This window comes from Sinohyriopsis cumingii, chromosome 12 (genome assembly GCF_028554795.1).
Source record: "Sinohyriopsis cumingii isolate HCF-2022 chromosome 12, ASM2855479v2, whole genome shotgun sequence".
NCBI classification, from domain to species: Eukaryota; Metazoa; Mollusca; class Bivalvia; order Unionida; family Unionidae; genus Sinohyriopsis; species Sinohyriopsis cumingii.
Window position 1 is genome coordinate 68,395,269 of NC_142972.1, and position 15,547 is coordinate 68,410,815.

A 15,547-nucleotide genomic window follows, 5' to 3' on the forward strand; every position below is an offset into this window, starting at 1 on the left:
GACACAAATTATACATATTACATGCTGATTGACACAAATTATACATAATACATGCTGATTGACACAAATTATACATAATACATGCTGATTGACACAAATTATACATATTACATGATGATTGACACAAATTATACATATTACATGATGATTGACACAAATTATACATATTACATGAAGATTGACACAAATTATACATATTACATGATGATTGACACAAATTATACATATTACATGATGATTGACCCATATATTACATGATGATTGACACATATTATATATATTACATGCTGATTGACACAAATTATACATATTACATGATGATTGACACAAATTATACATATTACATGAAGATTGACACAGATTATACATATTACATGATGATTGACACAAATTATACATATTACATGATGATTGACACAAATTATACATACTATATGATGATTGACACAAATTATACATACTATATGATGATTGACACATATTATATATATTACAGGATGATTGACACAAATTATACATATTACATGATGATTGACACAAATTATACATATTACATGATGATTGACACAAATTATACATACTATATGATGATTGACACAAATTATACATACTATATGATGATTGACACAAATTATACATATTACATGATGATTGACATATTCTTAACACCAGTCTTTACTGCAGATTTGGTTTCCAAACTACTGTACCCCCATAACATAACTAGATACCCTCAGTTTCGACAGTTAAGAGATACATGTAATCCCAACTACAAAAGTGAGATGGAATGCTGGTTGTAGTCCATTAAGTCTTTTTTTTAGACATCAATAACAGTGATTAATGTGTTCTACTTAATGAGCATGGTGTCATTTTGTTGTTCAATTTTTCATTTTGTACAAATGATTGGTAGTTTACACTTAGGAACAAATAATAACTTCAGATACTGTTGGTAGTTGTTGAGCTTGTTGCCAACATAACCATGAAGCTTTCTCATTAAATGAAATAGAGAACCATTTCATGGCATTATATTTTAGACTTCAACATAATAAAAACAATGTGTGTGGCCATATCTATTTTGGTGGATAGTACATTTTGGCAGTATTTATTTTATATAATCATCTCAATTTTTCCATTGCAGAAATAGCCATCTGTTCTGTATTCATAATACTAAACCAAATTATGACTTAGTTCTAATCAACCAAGAATTAGAATTAACTGAAATAAGTAAAAATAATGAAATCATGGTAGCTTAATTGGATTTGTGAACCGAGGTCCATGCTGTGAGATGAACAGCAGCAGTACACTGAGAGACTTTGTTATATAAGGGACCACTGTACTTTGCAAATAATGGCTAAGGTACCACTGTACTTTGCAAATAATGACTAAGATACTACTTTGCAAATAATGACTAAGGTACCACTATACTTTGCAAATAATGATTAAGGTACCACTGTACCTAGCAAATAATGACTAAGGTACCACTCTACTTTACAAATAATGACTAAGGTACTACTTTGCAAATAATGACTAAGATACCACTATACTTTGCAAATAATGACTAAGGTACCATTGTACTTAGCAAATATTGGCTAAGGTACCACTGTACTTTGCAAATAATGACTAAGGTACCACTGTACTTTGCAAATAATGACTACGGGACCGCTGTACTTTGCAAATAATGGCTAAGGTACCACTGTACTTTGCAAACAGTGGCTAAGGTACCATTGTACTTTGAAAATAGTAGCTAAGGCACCACTGTACTGTTCAAATAATGGCTAAAGTACCACCATACTGTGCAAATATGGCTAAGGTACCACTGTACTTTGCAAATAATGGCTTGCTGACAATGTGATAATAATAATTGCTATAAATGTAGTAGAAAACAGAAATCAAATTTTCAAATCTCAGACTTAGAATATACTCAAATATTTGGACTGAAATATCAGAAAGGCTAACTCTAAGAATGTCACAGAATATTTAATTTTCTGAATATTCATGAAATACGAAATAGACAACTTTTGGAATGAAAGTATAATGCCAAAAAATGGAAAATTCAAGTTAGACACTGAAACATGTGCATGAAAAATTTGATTAGTTCCAGGCCTTATTTTATTTCAAAGACTTAATTTGCTGTTTGTTGTAGGGTGGAGTGAAGAGAGAGGTTCTAGAGGAGTCAGGACTGGAATTTGAACCAATCACTCTCATCTGTGTCGAAATGAATGGGGCCATGTGGCACAGATTCATCTTCACAGGAAAAGTTACAGGTGTTGTGTAAAATTAGACTACCAGAATTTAAATGTTGTATTGTCTTCACTATTTGTTTACACTTTTTCTTCATTATATTTTTTAGACGTACAAATAATTATGAGAATGAAATTGCCATCTTTGTACATACATGTATTTTGTGAAATTTTCATTAGAAAAGTTCTCTGTACAAAAATTTAGGAACACAAATTAATTATGATTATGGGGATCATTAGTGTGTCAGAGGTTAAAGTGTATGAAAACTCAAAAGGTGTTACAAATTAGAGAGTATGAAAGACAAGTGTAAAAAAATTGAGGATATGAAATACTAACTAGTACATGAAAAGTTGGTATGAAAACACCATTTAAAACCTGTTCTTTTTGCCAGCTCAAAAGAAATATTGTGTGCAGTTTAATGTATGTAGTCAGTGTATCATGAGTAATTGATGGTTCATATTCTCTCAGGATGTGGAACTCTTTTGAAAATTCATAAATGTCTGAGATATAAGAACAGAATGTTTTCAGAATTGGGGGGAAACAAAAATTATTCACAATACTTTTTTAAAGTAGCATTCCACTATTTGGAATAAACTAACTAATCTGGTATACTACCAGGAGTTTAGAGGAAATCTTACCCTGGATGCACATCTTTAATTATCAAAAGACAAAACAAGTTTATTCCAATCAAACCATTTTTGGTTTGCAAGCGTGTGTATTGTAGATGTTTAAATTCTTTTTTCCATGCCATATTTGTACATACTGTGATTCAATTTGGGACTTCATACTAATAATAACAATGGTAATTGCTGGTCCAATAGAGGACATTATTGCAAAGGAAAAAAATTAAAGAAAGCTGAGACTTTTGTTTTTGAAAAGTTGTACTTAATGGGATCAAAACTCTTGCCATGTAGCATTTCTCATGGGGGAGAAATTGATTAATCCTTGGCATCAGGTTGTCTAATTTGTACTGAAGACATAGTGTAAACATCTAAAATTTGAAACATAAAAATTCTCTGCTTTTTAATAATCACATCAACATGAACATCTGGTGTATATAGTAATCATGTCAGTTTGAACATGGGTACATGTACATTCAGTATTCTATTATATAGTAATCAAGCCATGTTGAACATCTGCTATGTAGTAATCAAGCCAGGTTGAACATGGGAACATGCAGATTCAGGAGTTCAAAATGAAGACGCAGCTGAGTTTCTGCCTTGCATTGTAACTCTTGCTGATTCAACTCCATAGTCAAACCAGCTAAACTCTTAATGCTTTATTAGTCTGTAACATTGAAAGGTCCATAATCTATTTCCAGGAAACGATATGTGTATAATAAAATTTATTCGGACTGTTTCAGGAGGAATACTGAAGACTGTGTTAGAGAAGGATACTGAGTCTTTACAAGCACAATGGTTCAGTCCCCAGCAGATAAAAGATCATGAAATGCCTCTCAGGTGAGCAGAGTTTTCAGCCTTGTATATTAGCCTACTCGAGAATCCAGAAATAGATTGTTGGGGTGGGGTGGTTGGGGTTGTAACAGAAATCCCCAAACACATGATTAGGTATTTAAAAAATCGGGTTAACACATTGAGTTGGGCACAAAATATTTTGTAGTGTAAAAACAGTACTCTTATTTTCAGAGTTTTTCAGCAAAACTGTAGTGTGTGTGTGTGTGGAAAGAGGTGGAAGAGAAGATGAAATCTGCCTTGCAGAATGATTTAGTCAGTTATTTCAACAAACACTAGTTGAGAGTTGATTTTAAACCTAGTATCAAAGAGTCTTTATGTCAGAAGTGGCAGGCATCATGGAATGATGCAGTGAATAATAAACTTCATGCAATCAAGCCAACCCTAGGAGAATGGACTCCTTCCTACAGAAGCATCCATAAAGAGGAGATAGTTATTGCAAGAATTCGAATTGGTCATACATATATAACCCACTCCCACATACTAAAAGGTGAAGACTAACCAGAGTGTCTCCTACAATGAACCATTCACTGTTAAGCACTTTATGATAGAGTGTTTCGTGCGATCATCATTGCAATGTGCATGACATGAAGGAACTTTTTGATACAATAAACATCACTTGTATTATAGAATTCCTGAAAGAAGTAAACATTTACTCTAAGCTATAATTTATGCCATCACCTTGAGCATTTTTATTTAATGTTTATACCATCCCTTAAGTTCAATAGCTTTTCATCTGTCTTTATTAACATACACTGTTTGCATTCCCCCCCCCCCAATGGGAAGCATTATCTATTACCCTTACAATCTTATCGTTTTACTTTCAACTATTTGGTTTTGATATTGCTGGTCAATATGAAACTTTTTATCATTCTTAAATAATCCTACATATAACCTTTTGTATGGCGCTAAATAGCCTAACAGTGCTGATGCGCTATAAAAATACAATCATGCATACATCATACATACATACATACAGTTTAGAGCCTGAATTATGCAGTGCAAATAAGCTTGCTGTACACCTCTTTGGTCCTAGACTAAATCTTGGACTGTGGAAGGCAAAGTGATTAGCTATCACATACTGGTGGTTTACTCCAGGTAATTGACTTATTCATTACCTCCACATATGACTAGTTAAAAGCACTTTGTATAGCTTCCTTGAACTCATGTTACATTGTTTCTAACAGAAAGCTCAAACTTTATATAAAATTACATTTACTGTTGCAGAGGCACTGACATCTTGCGGCCAATTAATATTGGAGTCAAGCGTCACAGCTCAAAAGGCACACATCCCAACTGCCTTCCAGCTATAGCACCTCACAAACATCTTATTCACAGACCTCTTATTGTCAGGGAAAGACAGGATGGGTAATGTACTGTTACTGATATCAAATTATTCTTTGTTCTTAATATCAATCTAATAACAGTTCAGCATAATCTGACTAGATGATGTCTTTTATTAGTTATAGGTATTTGATTTATTAGTCAAAATGGTTGTACAATGACATGTTGTAGTAGGTTTTTAACTACAGTTTGATCCATTGTAAATAATGTATGTAGGTCCATGAATAGAGGTACATGATTCTAAAGTAACCACGTTTCCGTCTGTCCATTTGTATGTCTGTCCATTGGCATCTTTGCAATGATTTCTCGGGAATTTTCAGACAGTGGAGGAATGTCCCCACAGACATTTTTGCAGGGGTGTGGGTGGATTTAAAAATTATTAGGTTGAGTGGGGCAGTCTTTGTATGAGAACAGAACCTATGAATATATTCCTTATAGTTTGATTCAATCTGGGTTAATTAAATAACTTCTGATGCATAAAGATAGACTTACAGTTGTTTTTCAGGGTCAACACAGTGGCATTGAATGTGTTGTTTGACACCATGTTATATGCATTAGAATTACAGTTAATTAGTGAGATATTACCACTAAATATCAGAACTGCATATCTGCCATTGTATAAACCTCATCAAGTGTGCTTGGTTTTTAAAAACAATAATATAATGAGAGTATCTCATTAACTTGCTCAATATGTGCTTGTTTTTTTGCTGTTGATTTACAAGTCAAGTAATTACATGATCAGATGAAACTTTGTTAATGAATGTTAAAGGTTTTTTGCATTCCACTCATGGAAACTGATCACATCATTTTCTCCTGCTCATTATTTAAGGAGGGAATTCATTAAATTTAGGGACAATTTATGCATTTAAGGTATCTGGTAAAAACACAGCTTTTACCTGAACAGCTTATCAAGCATCTGTTTCGATGTACACTGTGACCCTGCTATATCATGCTCCATTATAACACAGATTCAGATATAACATGGTCGTGGTGTGGCTCCCGAAATTTCATATACATGTATTTTTCTTGTACATGAAAAAAAAAGTCTTTCTTAAAAGTACGAGAAAAAGAATCGTAAATAGCTTATTATCAATTTGGGTGAAGAAGTCATGTATGAATATTACAAGACAATCGTAGCGTGGCTTCTGAAATTTTATATGTATTTTTCGCGTACACGAAAAATTATTTTTTTCTACTTAAAAGTACGAAAAATAACATATAAAAAGTTTATTCTGTGATCACATAGGGCTTCGCCAATGTCACAAACTTGTATTTTTTTCCTTATCAGCGGCAAAATATACCATCTGTCGATTTATTTTATTGACGACATTGTTGGCTGTTTAAACTTGTATATACAATAATTGGTTTGGAGTGGAGAAATTCAGAGTCCCCATGAAAGGAAGCCGGAAACTGGATATAAAATGCACTGAAATTTATCTATTGTTACATAAAAAAATTCTTTGTCCATATTGACAAACCATCTAAACGGTGCATTGTTATATCATAATCCGGTTATCTTGACATTTAGCATGAGTACTGTATGTTGTGAGATATCTGCTTTTTTCTTGTTGACATTTCTGGTAACAGTGATCAACCAGACGAGGCATTATCTCGTAATCTATCTTTCATTAGATTTTTGGCCAATCAGTAGTGATAAATATATTTACAAAGACTGACATTTGTATGTTTTATCATCATAGACAAAAATAGTAAGCGATATGGAAATGTGGTGTCAATAACCTAATCATAATAGTGATCTATTTCTTATAATTATTTCAATGCAGATATTAAAGTATGCAGCTTTCTGTTTATGACAGTTGTATCTTTTTGGTCATTATGACACAATTTTTTTTTTAATAGACTAAGTGTTTGGCATGTTTCTGTATGTGGTATATGATGTCTTTACAGCTACAGTTACTTTGACCACTTACAAGGTTTTACAGATTTCAGTTTCTGTACATGTAAATTTATAATTGGCCAATTTTTATATACAATTCTGGAGATTACCTAAATAAGTTGACATGTCAACCATGAAGAGGTGAAATTTAGTTAATGTTAATAAGCATTTTCTCATTATTCTTTAAAATCACATTGGTGAAAAATTCAAAACAATAGCAGAATCATGAAAACTTTCAAGGCAGGAACATTTTTCTGACCTAGTGTGAATGATGAGGCCACTAGTTGAAGAAAGCTATGCAGTCAGCTTCCTTTGATGTTGAGCACTCAAATGAAAACATGGCGAAAGTGATTAATCGTGACAGGTGTTTTATTTGTGCTCATAGAGATGGAAGTATTGTTTTAGTGTTGTTGGCTGCATCAGCTTTTTACTGATTGTGTTCATTATGCCGTAAGTTCGAGTCTCAGGCTCGGCTAACGTGGGTACATGAGAAAGCCTGCCAGTAGCTTCTCGAGGGTCAGTGGTTCTTTCTGGGGTTTTCCAGGGTTCTTCCTCCACCAATTATACTGGCCGCCATGTATAGCCTATCTTGTGCTGAAAAATGGCGTTAAACCCTACAACAACATCATTATGCCTCATTATCATTTATTGGTTGTGTTCATTATGCTTCAATATCATTTAGTGATTGTATTCATTATGCCTCAGTATCATTTACTAGTTGTTTTCATTATGCCATTAATATCATTTACTGGTTGTGTTCATTATGCCATTAATATCATTTACTAGTTGTGTTCATTATGCCATTAATATCATTTACTAGTTGTGTTCATTATGCCTTCAGTATCATTTGCTAGTTGTGTTCATTATGTTCTCAAAATCATTTACAGGTTGTGCTCATTATGCCCTCAATATCATTTACTGGTTGTGTTCATTATGCCTCAATATCATTTACTAGTTGTGTTCATTATGCCCTCAATATCATTTACTAGTTGTGTTCATTATGCCCTCAATATCATTTACTAGTTGTATTCATTATGCCCTCAATATCATTTACTAGTTGTGTTCATTATGCCCTCAATATCATTTACTGGCTGTATTCATTATGCCCTCAGTATCTTTTACTAGTTGTGTTCATTATGCCCTCAATATCATTTACTGCTTGTGTTCATTATGCTTCAATATCATTTACTAGTTGTGTTCATTATGCTTTAATATCATTTACTAGTTGTGTTCATTTTGCCCTCAATATCATTTACTGCTTGTGTTCATTATGCCCTTAGTATCATTTGCTGGTTGTGTTCATTTTGCCCTCAATATCATTTACTAGTTGTGTTCATTATGCCCTCAATATCATTTACTAGTTGTGTTCATTATGCCCTCAATATCATTTACTGGTTGTGTTCATTATGCCCTCAATATCATTTACTGGTTGTGTTCATTATGCCTCAATATCATTTACTAGTTGTGTTCATTATGCCCTCAATATCATTTACTAGTTGTGTTCATTATGCCCTCAATATCATTTACTAGTTGTATTCATTATGCCCTCAATATCATTTACTAGTTGTGTTCATTATGCCCTCAATATCATTTACTAGTTGTATTCATTATGCCCTCAATATCATTTACTAGTTGTGTTCATTATGCCCTCAATATCATTTACTGGCTGTATTCATTATGCCCTCAGTATCTTTTACTAGTTGTGTTCATTATGCCCTCAATATCATTTACTGCTTGTGTTCATTATGCCTCAATATCATTTACTAGTTGTGTTCATTATGCTTCAATATCATTTACTAGTTGTGTTCATTTTGCCCTCAATATCATTTACTGCTTGTGTTCATTATGCCCTCAGTATCATTTGCTGGTTGTGTTCATTATGCCCTCAATATCATTTACTAGTTGTGTTCATTATGCCCTCAATATCATTTACTAGTTGTGTTCATTATGCCATTAATATCATTTACTGCTTGTGTTCATTATGCCCTCAATATCATTTGCTGGTTGTGTTCATTATGCCCTCAATATCATTTACTGGCTGTGTTCGTTATGCCCTCAATATCATTTATTGATTGTGTTTATTATGCCCTCAATATCATTTACTGGTTGTGTTCATTATGCCCTCAATATCATTTACTGGCTGTGTTCGTTATGCCCTCAATATCATTTACTGGTTGTGTTCATTTTGCCCTCAATGTCATTTACTGGTTGTGTTCATTATGCCCACAATATCATTTACTGGTTGTGTTCATTATGCCCTCAGTATCATTTACTGGTTGTGTTCATTATGCCCTCAATATCATTTACTAGTTGTGTTCATTATGCCCTCAATATCATTTACTGGCTGTGTTCATTATGCCCTCAATATCATTTACTGGTTGTGTTCGTTATGCCCCCAGTATCATTTACTAGTTGTGTTCATTATGCCCTCAATATCATTTACTAGTTGTGTTCATTATACCCTCAGTATCATTTACTAGTTGTGTTCATTATGCCCTCAATTTCATTTACTGGTTGTGTTCATTATGCTTCAATATCATTTACTAGCTGTGTTCATTATGCCCTCAATATTGTTTGCTGGTTGTGTTCATTGTGCCCTCAATATCATTTACTAGTTGTGTTCATTATACCCTCAGTATCATTTACTAGTTGTGTTCATTATGCCCTCAATTTCATTTACTGGTTGTGTTCATTATGCTTCAATATCATTTACTAGCTGTGTTCATTATGCCCTCAATATCATTTACTGGTTGTGTTCATTATGCCCTCAATATGTTAGACACTGTCATCTGCACTTACAGAATTTAGTCTATGGATGCACCTCCATGAGAATTGCTCAATCATACCAAAAGTGGATCACTGACCTAATTTTCATGCTTGGGTGACATTTGTATATCTGCTCTTTGTTTGTTACAACCTTTGTGTCTTTAACCATATTAATTTAATAAAACTTTGGTTTGACTCTCACTGATGAAACATTGTATGTGTATACATCTTAATGCACTGATATTTCCTTTGTCCACACTTTTGCTCAGACATTAGCTTAGTCTCACAATAGGTAATAGAGTTTGAATCCAGCCCAGATCAGCATATCTAAACATATATATATAATGAATGATTCTTAAGGGCCCCAACTCATTTGTTATAGCAAATGTTATATGTTGTTAATATTATAATGAATCCATCATTACATTGCAGAACAATAGACGTGTTAGTTTATAAGGACCAAGAGCCGCATATACCTAGCTGTGTAATTGACAGTCATGACCACTCCCCACTTTTGGTCAGTGTGTTCAACATTCTGCAGGTAGCTATCATTTGTAAGTACAACATACACCTCTCACTTGATAATCTCGTGCACAAACGGGTTAAAAAACAAAGACCATGGCATAAACAAGTTACAGAAGGACCTTGGAAAAGTTATGAAAGGGATGGACTTTGCTGCCAGTAAGAAGTGTGTGTTTATGGGGGGGGGGAGACAGGTTAATTAGTGAATACTCATTTAATAATCATTTTTGGTATAATTGTCAATAAGTAGGTTTTTATAATGAAGTTCTTCACTTTTCTGTACAAGTTACCTTTATTTGCAATATATCCAGTCTCTGAAAGCTCATTTAAAACCTTACTCAAAGTGGTTTCAACACAGATCAGTTGTGTACTAGCAAAAGCATTATATATAATATTTCTGCTTTTGGCATCATAATTATCATTATTGTGATGCATGTTAACATCATTGTGATGCATTTTGTCATTATTGTCATTATTGTGATGCATTTCATCATTATTGTCATGCATTTCATCATTATTGTGATGCGTTTCATCATTATTGTGATGTTTGTCATTATTGTCATGCATTTCATCATTATTGTGATGCATGTCATCAGTATAGTCATGCATTTCATCATTATTGTGACGCATGTCATCATTATTGTGATGTGTTTCATCATTATTCTGATGCATTTCATCATTTTTGTGATGTATGTCATTATTGTCATGCATTTCATCATTATAACGATGTATGTCATCATTATTGTGATGCATGTCATCATTATTGTGATGTGTTTCATCATTATTCTGATGCATTTCATCATTATTGTGATGTATGTCATTATTGTCATGCATTTCATCATTATTACGATGTATGTCATCATTATTGTGATGCATGTCATCATTATTGTGATGCATGTCATCATTATTGTGATGCATTTCATCATTATTGTGATGTATGTCATTATTGTCATGCATTTCATCATTATTGTGATGTATGTCATTATTGTCATGCATTTCATCATTATTGTGATGTATGTCATTATTGTCATGCATTTCATTGTTATTGTGATGTGTTTCATCATTAGTGTGATGCATGTCATCATTATTGTGATGTGTTTCATCATTATTGTGATGCATGTCATCATTACTGTGATGAATGTCATCGTTATTGTGATACATGTCATCATTATTGTGATGCGTTTCATCATCATTGTGATGCTTGTCATCATTAGTGTGATGCATGTCATCATTATTGTGATGCATTCATCATTATTGTGATGCATGTCATCAATATTGTGATGCATGTCATCATTATTGTGATGCATGTAATCATCGGCCAATGTGGATATGTGAGAAAGCTTGCCAGTAGCTTCTCGTGAGTCGGTGATTCTTCCCAGGGTTTTCCCGGGTTCTTCCTCCACCATTAATACTGGCCGCTATGCATAGCCTATCGTGTGCTGAAAAATGGCGTGAAACCCCACAACAACAACAACAACATTTCATCATTATTGTGATGCATGTTAACATCATTGTGATGTATTTTGTCATCATCATGATGATGCATTTCATCATTATTGTGAAACGTCATCATGATTGTGATGCATTTCATCATTATTGTGATGCATGTCATCATTATTGTGATACATGTCATCATTATTGTGATGCATTTTATCATTAGTGTGATGCATTTCATCATTATAGTCATGCATGTCATCATTACTGTGATGTATGTCATTATTGTCATGCATTTCATCATTATTGTGTTGCATTTCATCATTATTTTGATGCATTTCATCATTATTGTGATGTATGTCATCATTATTGTCATGCATTTCATCATTAGTATGATGCATTTCATCATTAGTGTGAAACATGTCATCATTATTGTCATGCATTTCATCATTAGTGTGATGCATGTCATCATTATTGTCATGCATTTCATCATTATTGTGATGTATGTCATCATGAGTGTGATGTATGTCATCATTATTGTGAACATGTCATCATTATTGTCATGCATTTCATCATTATTGTGAAACATGTCATCATTATTGTCATGCATTTCATCATTAGTGTGATGCATGTCATCATGAGTGTCATGCATTTCATCATTATTGTGATGTATGTCATCATTATTATGATGCATTTCGTCATTAGTGTGATGCATGTCATCATTATTGTGAAACATGTCATCATTATTGTCATGCATTTCATCAATATTGTGATGTATGTGATCATTATTATGATGCATTTCATCATTATTGTGATGTATATCATCATTATTGTAATGTATGTCATCATTAGTGTGATGTATGTCATCATTAGTGTGATGTATGTCATCATTATTGTGATGCATTTCATCATTATTGTGATACATGTCATCATTATTGTGATGCATTTCATCATTATTGCAATACATGTCATCATTATTGTCATGCATTTCATCATTATTGTGATGTATGTCATTATTATGATGCATTTCATCATTAGTGTGATGCATGTCATCATTATTGTGATGTATGTCATCATTAGTGTGATGTATGTCATCATTAGTGTGATGCATTTCATCATTATTGTGATGCATTTCATCATTATTGTGATGTATGTCATCATTAGTGTGATGCATGTCATCATTATTGTGATGCATTTCATCATTATTGTAATGTATGTCATCATTAGTGTGATGTATGTCATCATTAGTGTCATGTATGTCATCATTAGTGTGATGTATGTCATCATTGCTGTGATGCATTTCATCATTAGTGTGATGCATTTCATCATTATTGTGATGTATGTCATCATTAATGTGATGTATGTCATCATTATTGTCATGCATTTCATCATAATTGTGATGCATTTCATCATTAGTGTGATGCATGTCATCATTATTGTGATGTATGTCATCATTAGTGTGATGTATGTCATCATTAGTGTGATGCATGTCATTAGTGTGATGCATTTCATGATTATTTTGATGTATGTCATCATTAGTGTGATGCATGTTAACATTAGTGTGATGTATGTCATCATCATTGTGATGTATGTCATCATTATTGTGATGCATGTCATTATTGTGATGTATTTCATCATTATTGTGACATATGTCATGATTAGTGGGATGCATGTCATCACTACTGTGATGCATTTCATCATTATTGTCATGCATTTCATCATCATTGTGATGTATGTCATCATTATTATGATGCATTTCGTCATTAGTGTGATGCATGTCATCATTATTGTAAAACACCTCATCATTATTGTCATGCATTTCATCAATATTGTGATGTATGTGATCATTATTATCATGCATTTCATCATTAGTGTGATGCATTTCATCATTATTGTGATACATGTCATCATTATTGTCATGCATTTCATCATTATTGTGATGTATGTCATCATTAGTGTGATGTATGTCATCATTAGTGTGATGTATGTGATCATTAGTGTGATGTATGTCATCATTAGTGTGATGTATGTCATCATTGCTGTGATGCATTTCATCATGTGTGTGATGCATTTCATCATTATTGTGATGTATGTCATCATTAGTGTGATGTATGTCATCATTATTGTCATGCATTTCATCATAATTGTGATGCATTTCATCATTAGTGTGATGTATGTCATCATTATTGTGATGTATGTCATCATTATTGTGATGCATATCATCATTATTGTGATGCATGTCATCATTATTGTGATGTATGTCATCATTAGTCTGATGCATGTCATTAGTCTGATGCATTTTATGATTGTTTTGATGTATGTCATCATTAGTGTGATGCATGTTAACATTAGTGTGATGTATGTCATCATTATTCTGATGCATTTCATCATTATTGTGATGCATGTCATTATTGTGATGTATTTCATCATTATTGTGACATATGTCATCATTAGTGGGATGCATGTCATCACTACTGTGATGCATTTCATCGTTATTGTGATGTATAACATCATTATTGTGATGCATTTCATCATTATTGTGATGCATTTCATCATCATTGTGATGTATGTCATCATTATTCTGATGAATTTCATCATTATGTGATGCATGTCATCATTAATGTCATGCATTTCATCATTAGTGTGATGTATGTCATCATTAGTGTGATGTATGTCATCATTAGTGTGATGCACGTCATCATTATTGTGATGCATGTCATCATTATTGTGATGTATGTCATTATTATTGTGATGTATGTCATCATTAGTGTGATGTATGTCGTCATTAGTGTGATGCATGTCATCATTATTGTGATGTATTTCATCATTATTGTGATGCATATCATCATTAGTGTGATGCATGTCATTAGTGTGATGCATTTCATGATTATTTTGATGTATGTCATCATTAGTGTGATGCATGTTAACATTAGTGTGATGTATGTCATCATCATTGTGATGTATGTAATCATTATTGTGACATGTCGTCATTAGTGGGATGAATGTCATTATTATTGTGATGCATTTCATCATCATTTTGATGCATTTCATCATTGTGATGTATGTCATCATTAGTGTGATGCATTTCATCATTAGTGGGATGCATGTCATCATTATTGTGATGCATTTCATCATCATTGTGATGCATTTCATCATTGTGATGTATGTCATCATTAGTGTGATGCATTTCATCATTATTGTGATGTATGTCATCATTATTGTGATGCATGTCATCATTTTTGTGATGCATTTCATCATTAGTGTGATGCATTTCATCATTAGTGTGATGTATGTCATCATGAGTGTGATGTATGTTATCATCATTGTGATGTATGTCATCATTATTGTGATGCATTTCATCATTATCGTGATGCATTTCATCATCATTGTTATGCATGTCATCATTAGTGTGATGTATGTCATCATTATTGTGATGTATGTCATCATTATTGTGATGCATTTCATCATTAGTGTGATGCATGTCATCATGAGTGTGATGTATGTTATCATCATTGTGATGCATGTCATTAGTGTGATGCATGTCATCACCATTTTGATGTACGTCATCATCGTGATGTATGTCATCATTATTGTGATGCATTTCATCATTATTGTGATGTATGTAAATAATGATGTATGTCATCATTATTGTGATGCATTTCATCATTATTGTGATGTGTTTCATCATTATTGTGATGTGTGTCATCATTATTGTTATGCATTTCATCATCATTGTGATGTATGTCATCATCAGTGTGATGCATTTCATCATTAGTGTGTAGCATTTCATTATTAGTGAGATGCATTACATCATTAGTGAGATGCATTTCATCATTAGTGAGATGCATTTCATCATTAGTGTGATGCATTTCAT

At 32.8% G+C, this 15,547-nt stretch overlaps 1 protein-coding gene across 3 annotated transcripts in view; it reads left to right on the forward strand.

Annotated features, from left to right (window-relative positions):
* LOC149786660 (8-oxo-dGDP phosphatase NUDT18-like) overlaps positions 1-15,547 on the forward strand; it is a 31,130-nt gene that overhangs the window by 11,454 nt on the left and 4,129 nt on the right. For 2 of the 3 annotated variants that reach the window (XM_089977186.1, XM_089977184.1), the window contains 4 exons: positions 2,141-2,261; positions 3,602-3,698; positions 4,938-5,078; positions 10,150-10,258. In XM_089977186.1, the coding sequence (XP_089833312.1) occupies positions 2,141-2,261; positions 3,602-3,698; positions 4,938-5,078; positions 10,150-10,258 (468 nt within the window). Of the gene's footprint in view, positions 1-2,140; positions 2,262-3,601; positions 3,699-4,937; positions 5,079-10,149; positions 10,272-15,547 lie in introns of all 3 variants that reach the window. The other variant, XM_089977187.1, reaches the window with a different exon arrangement.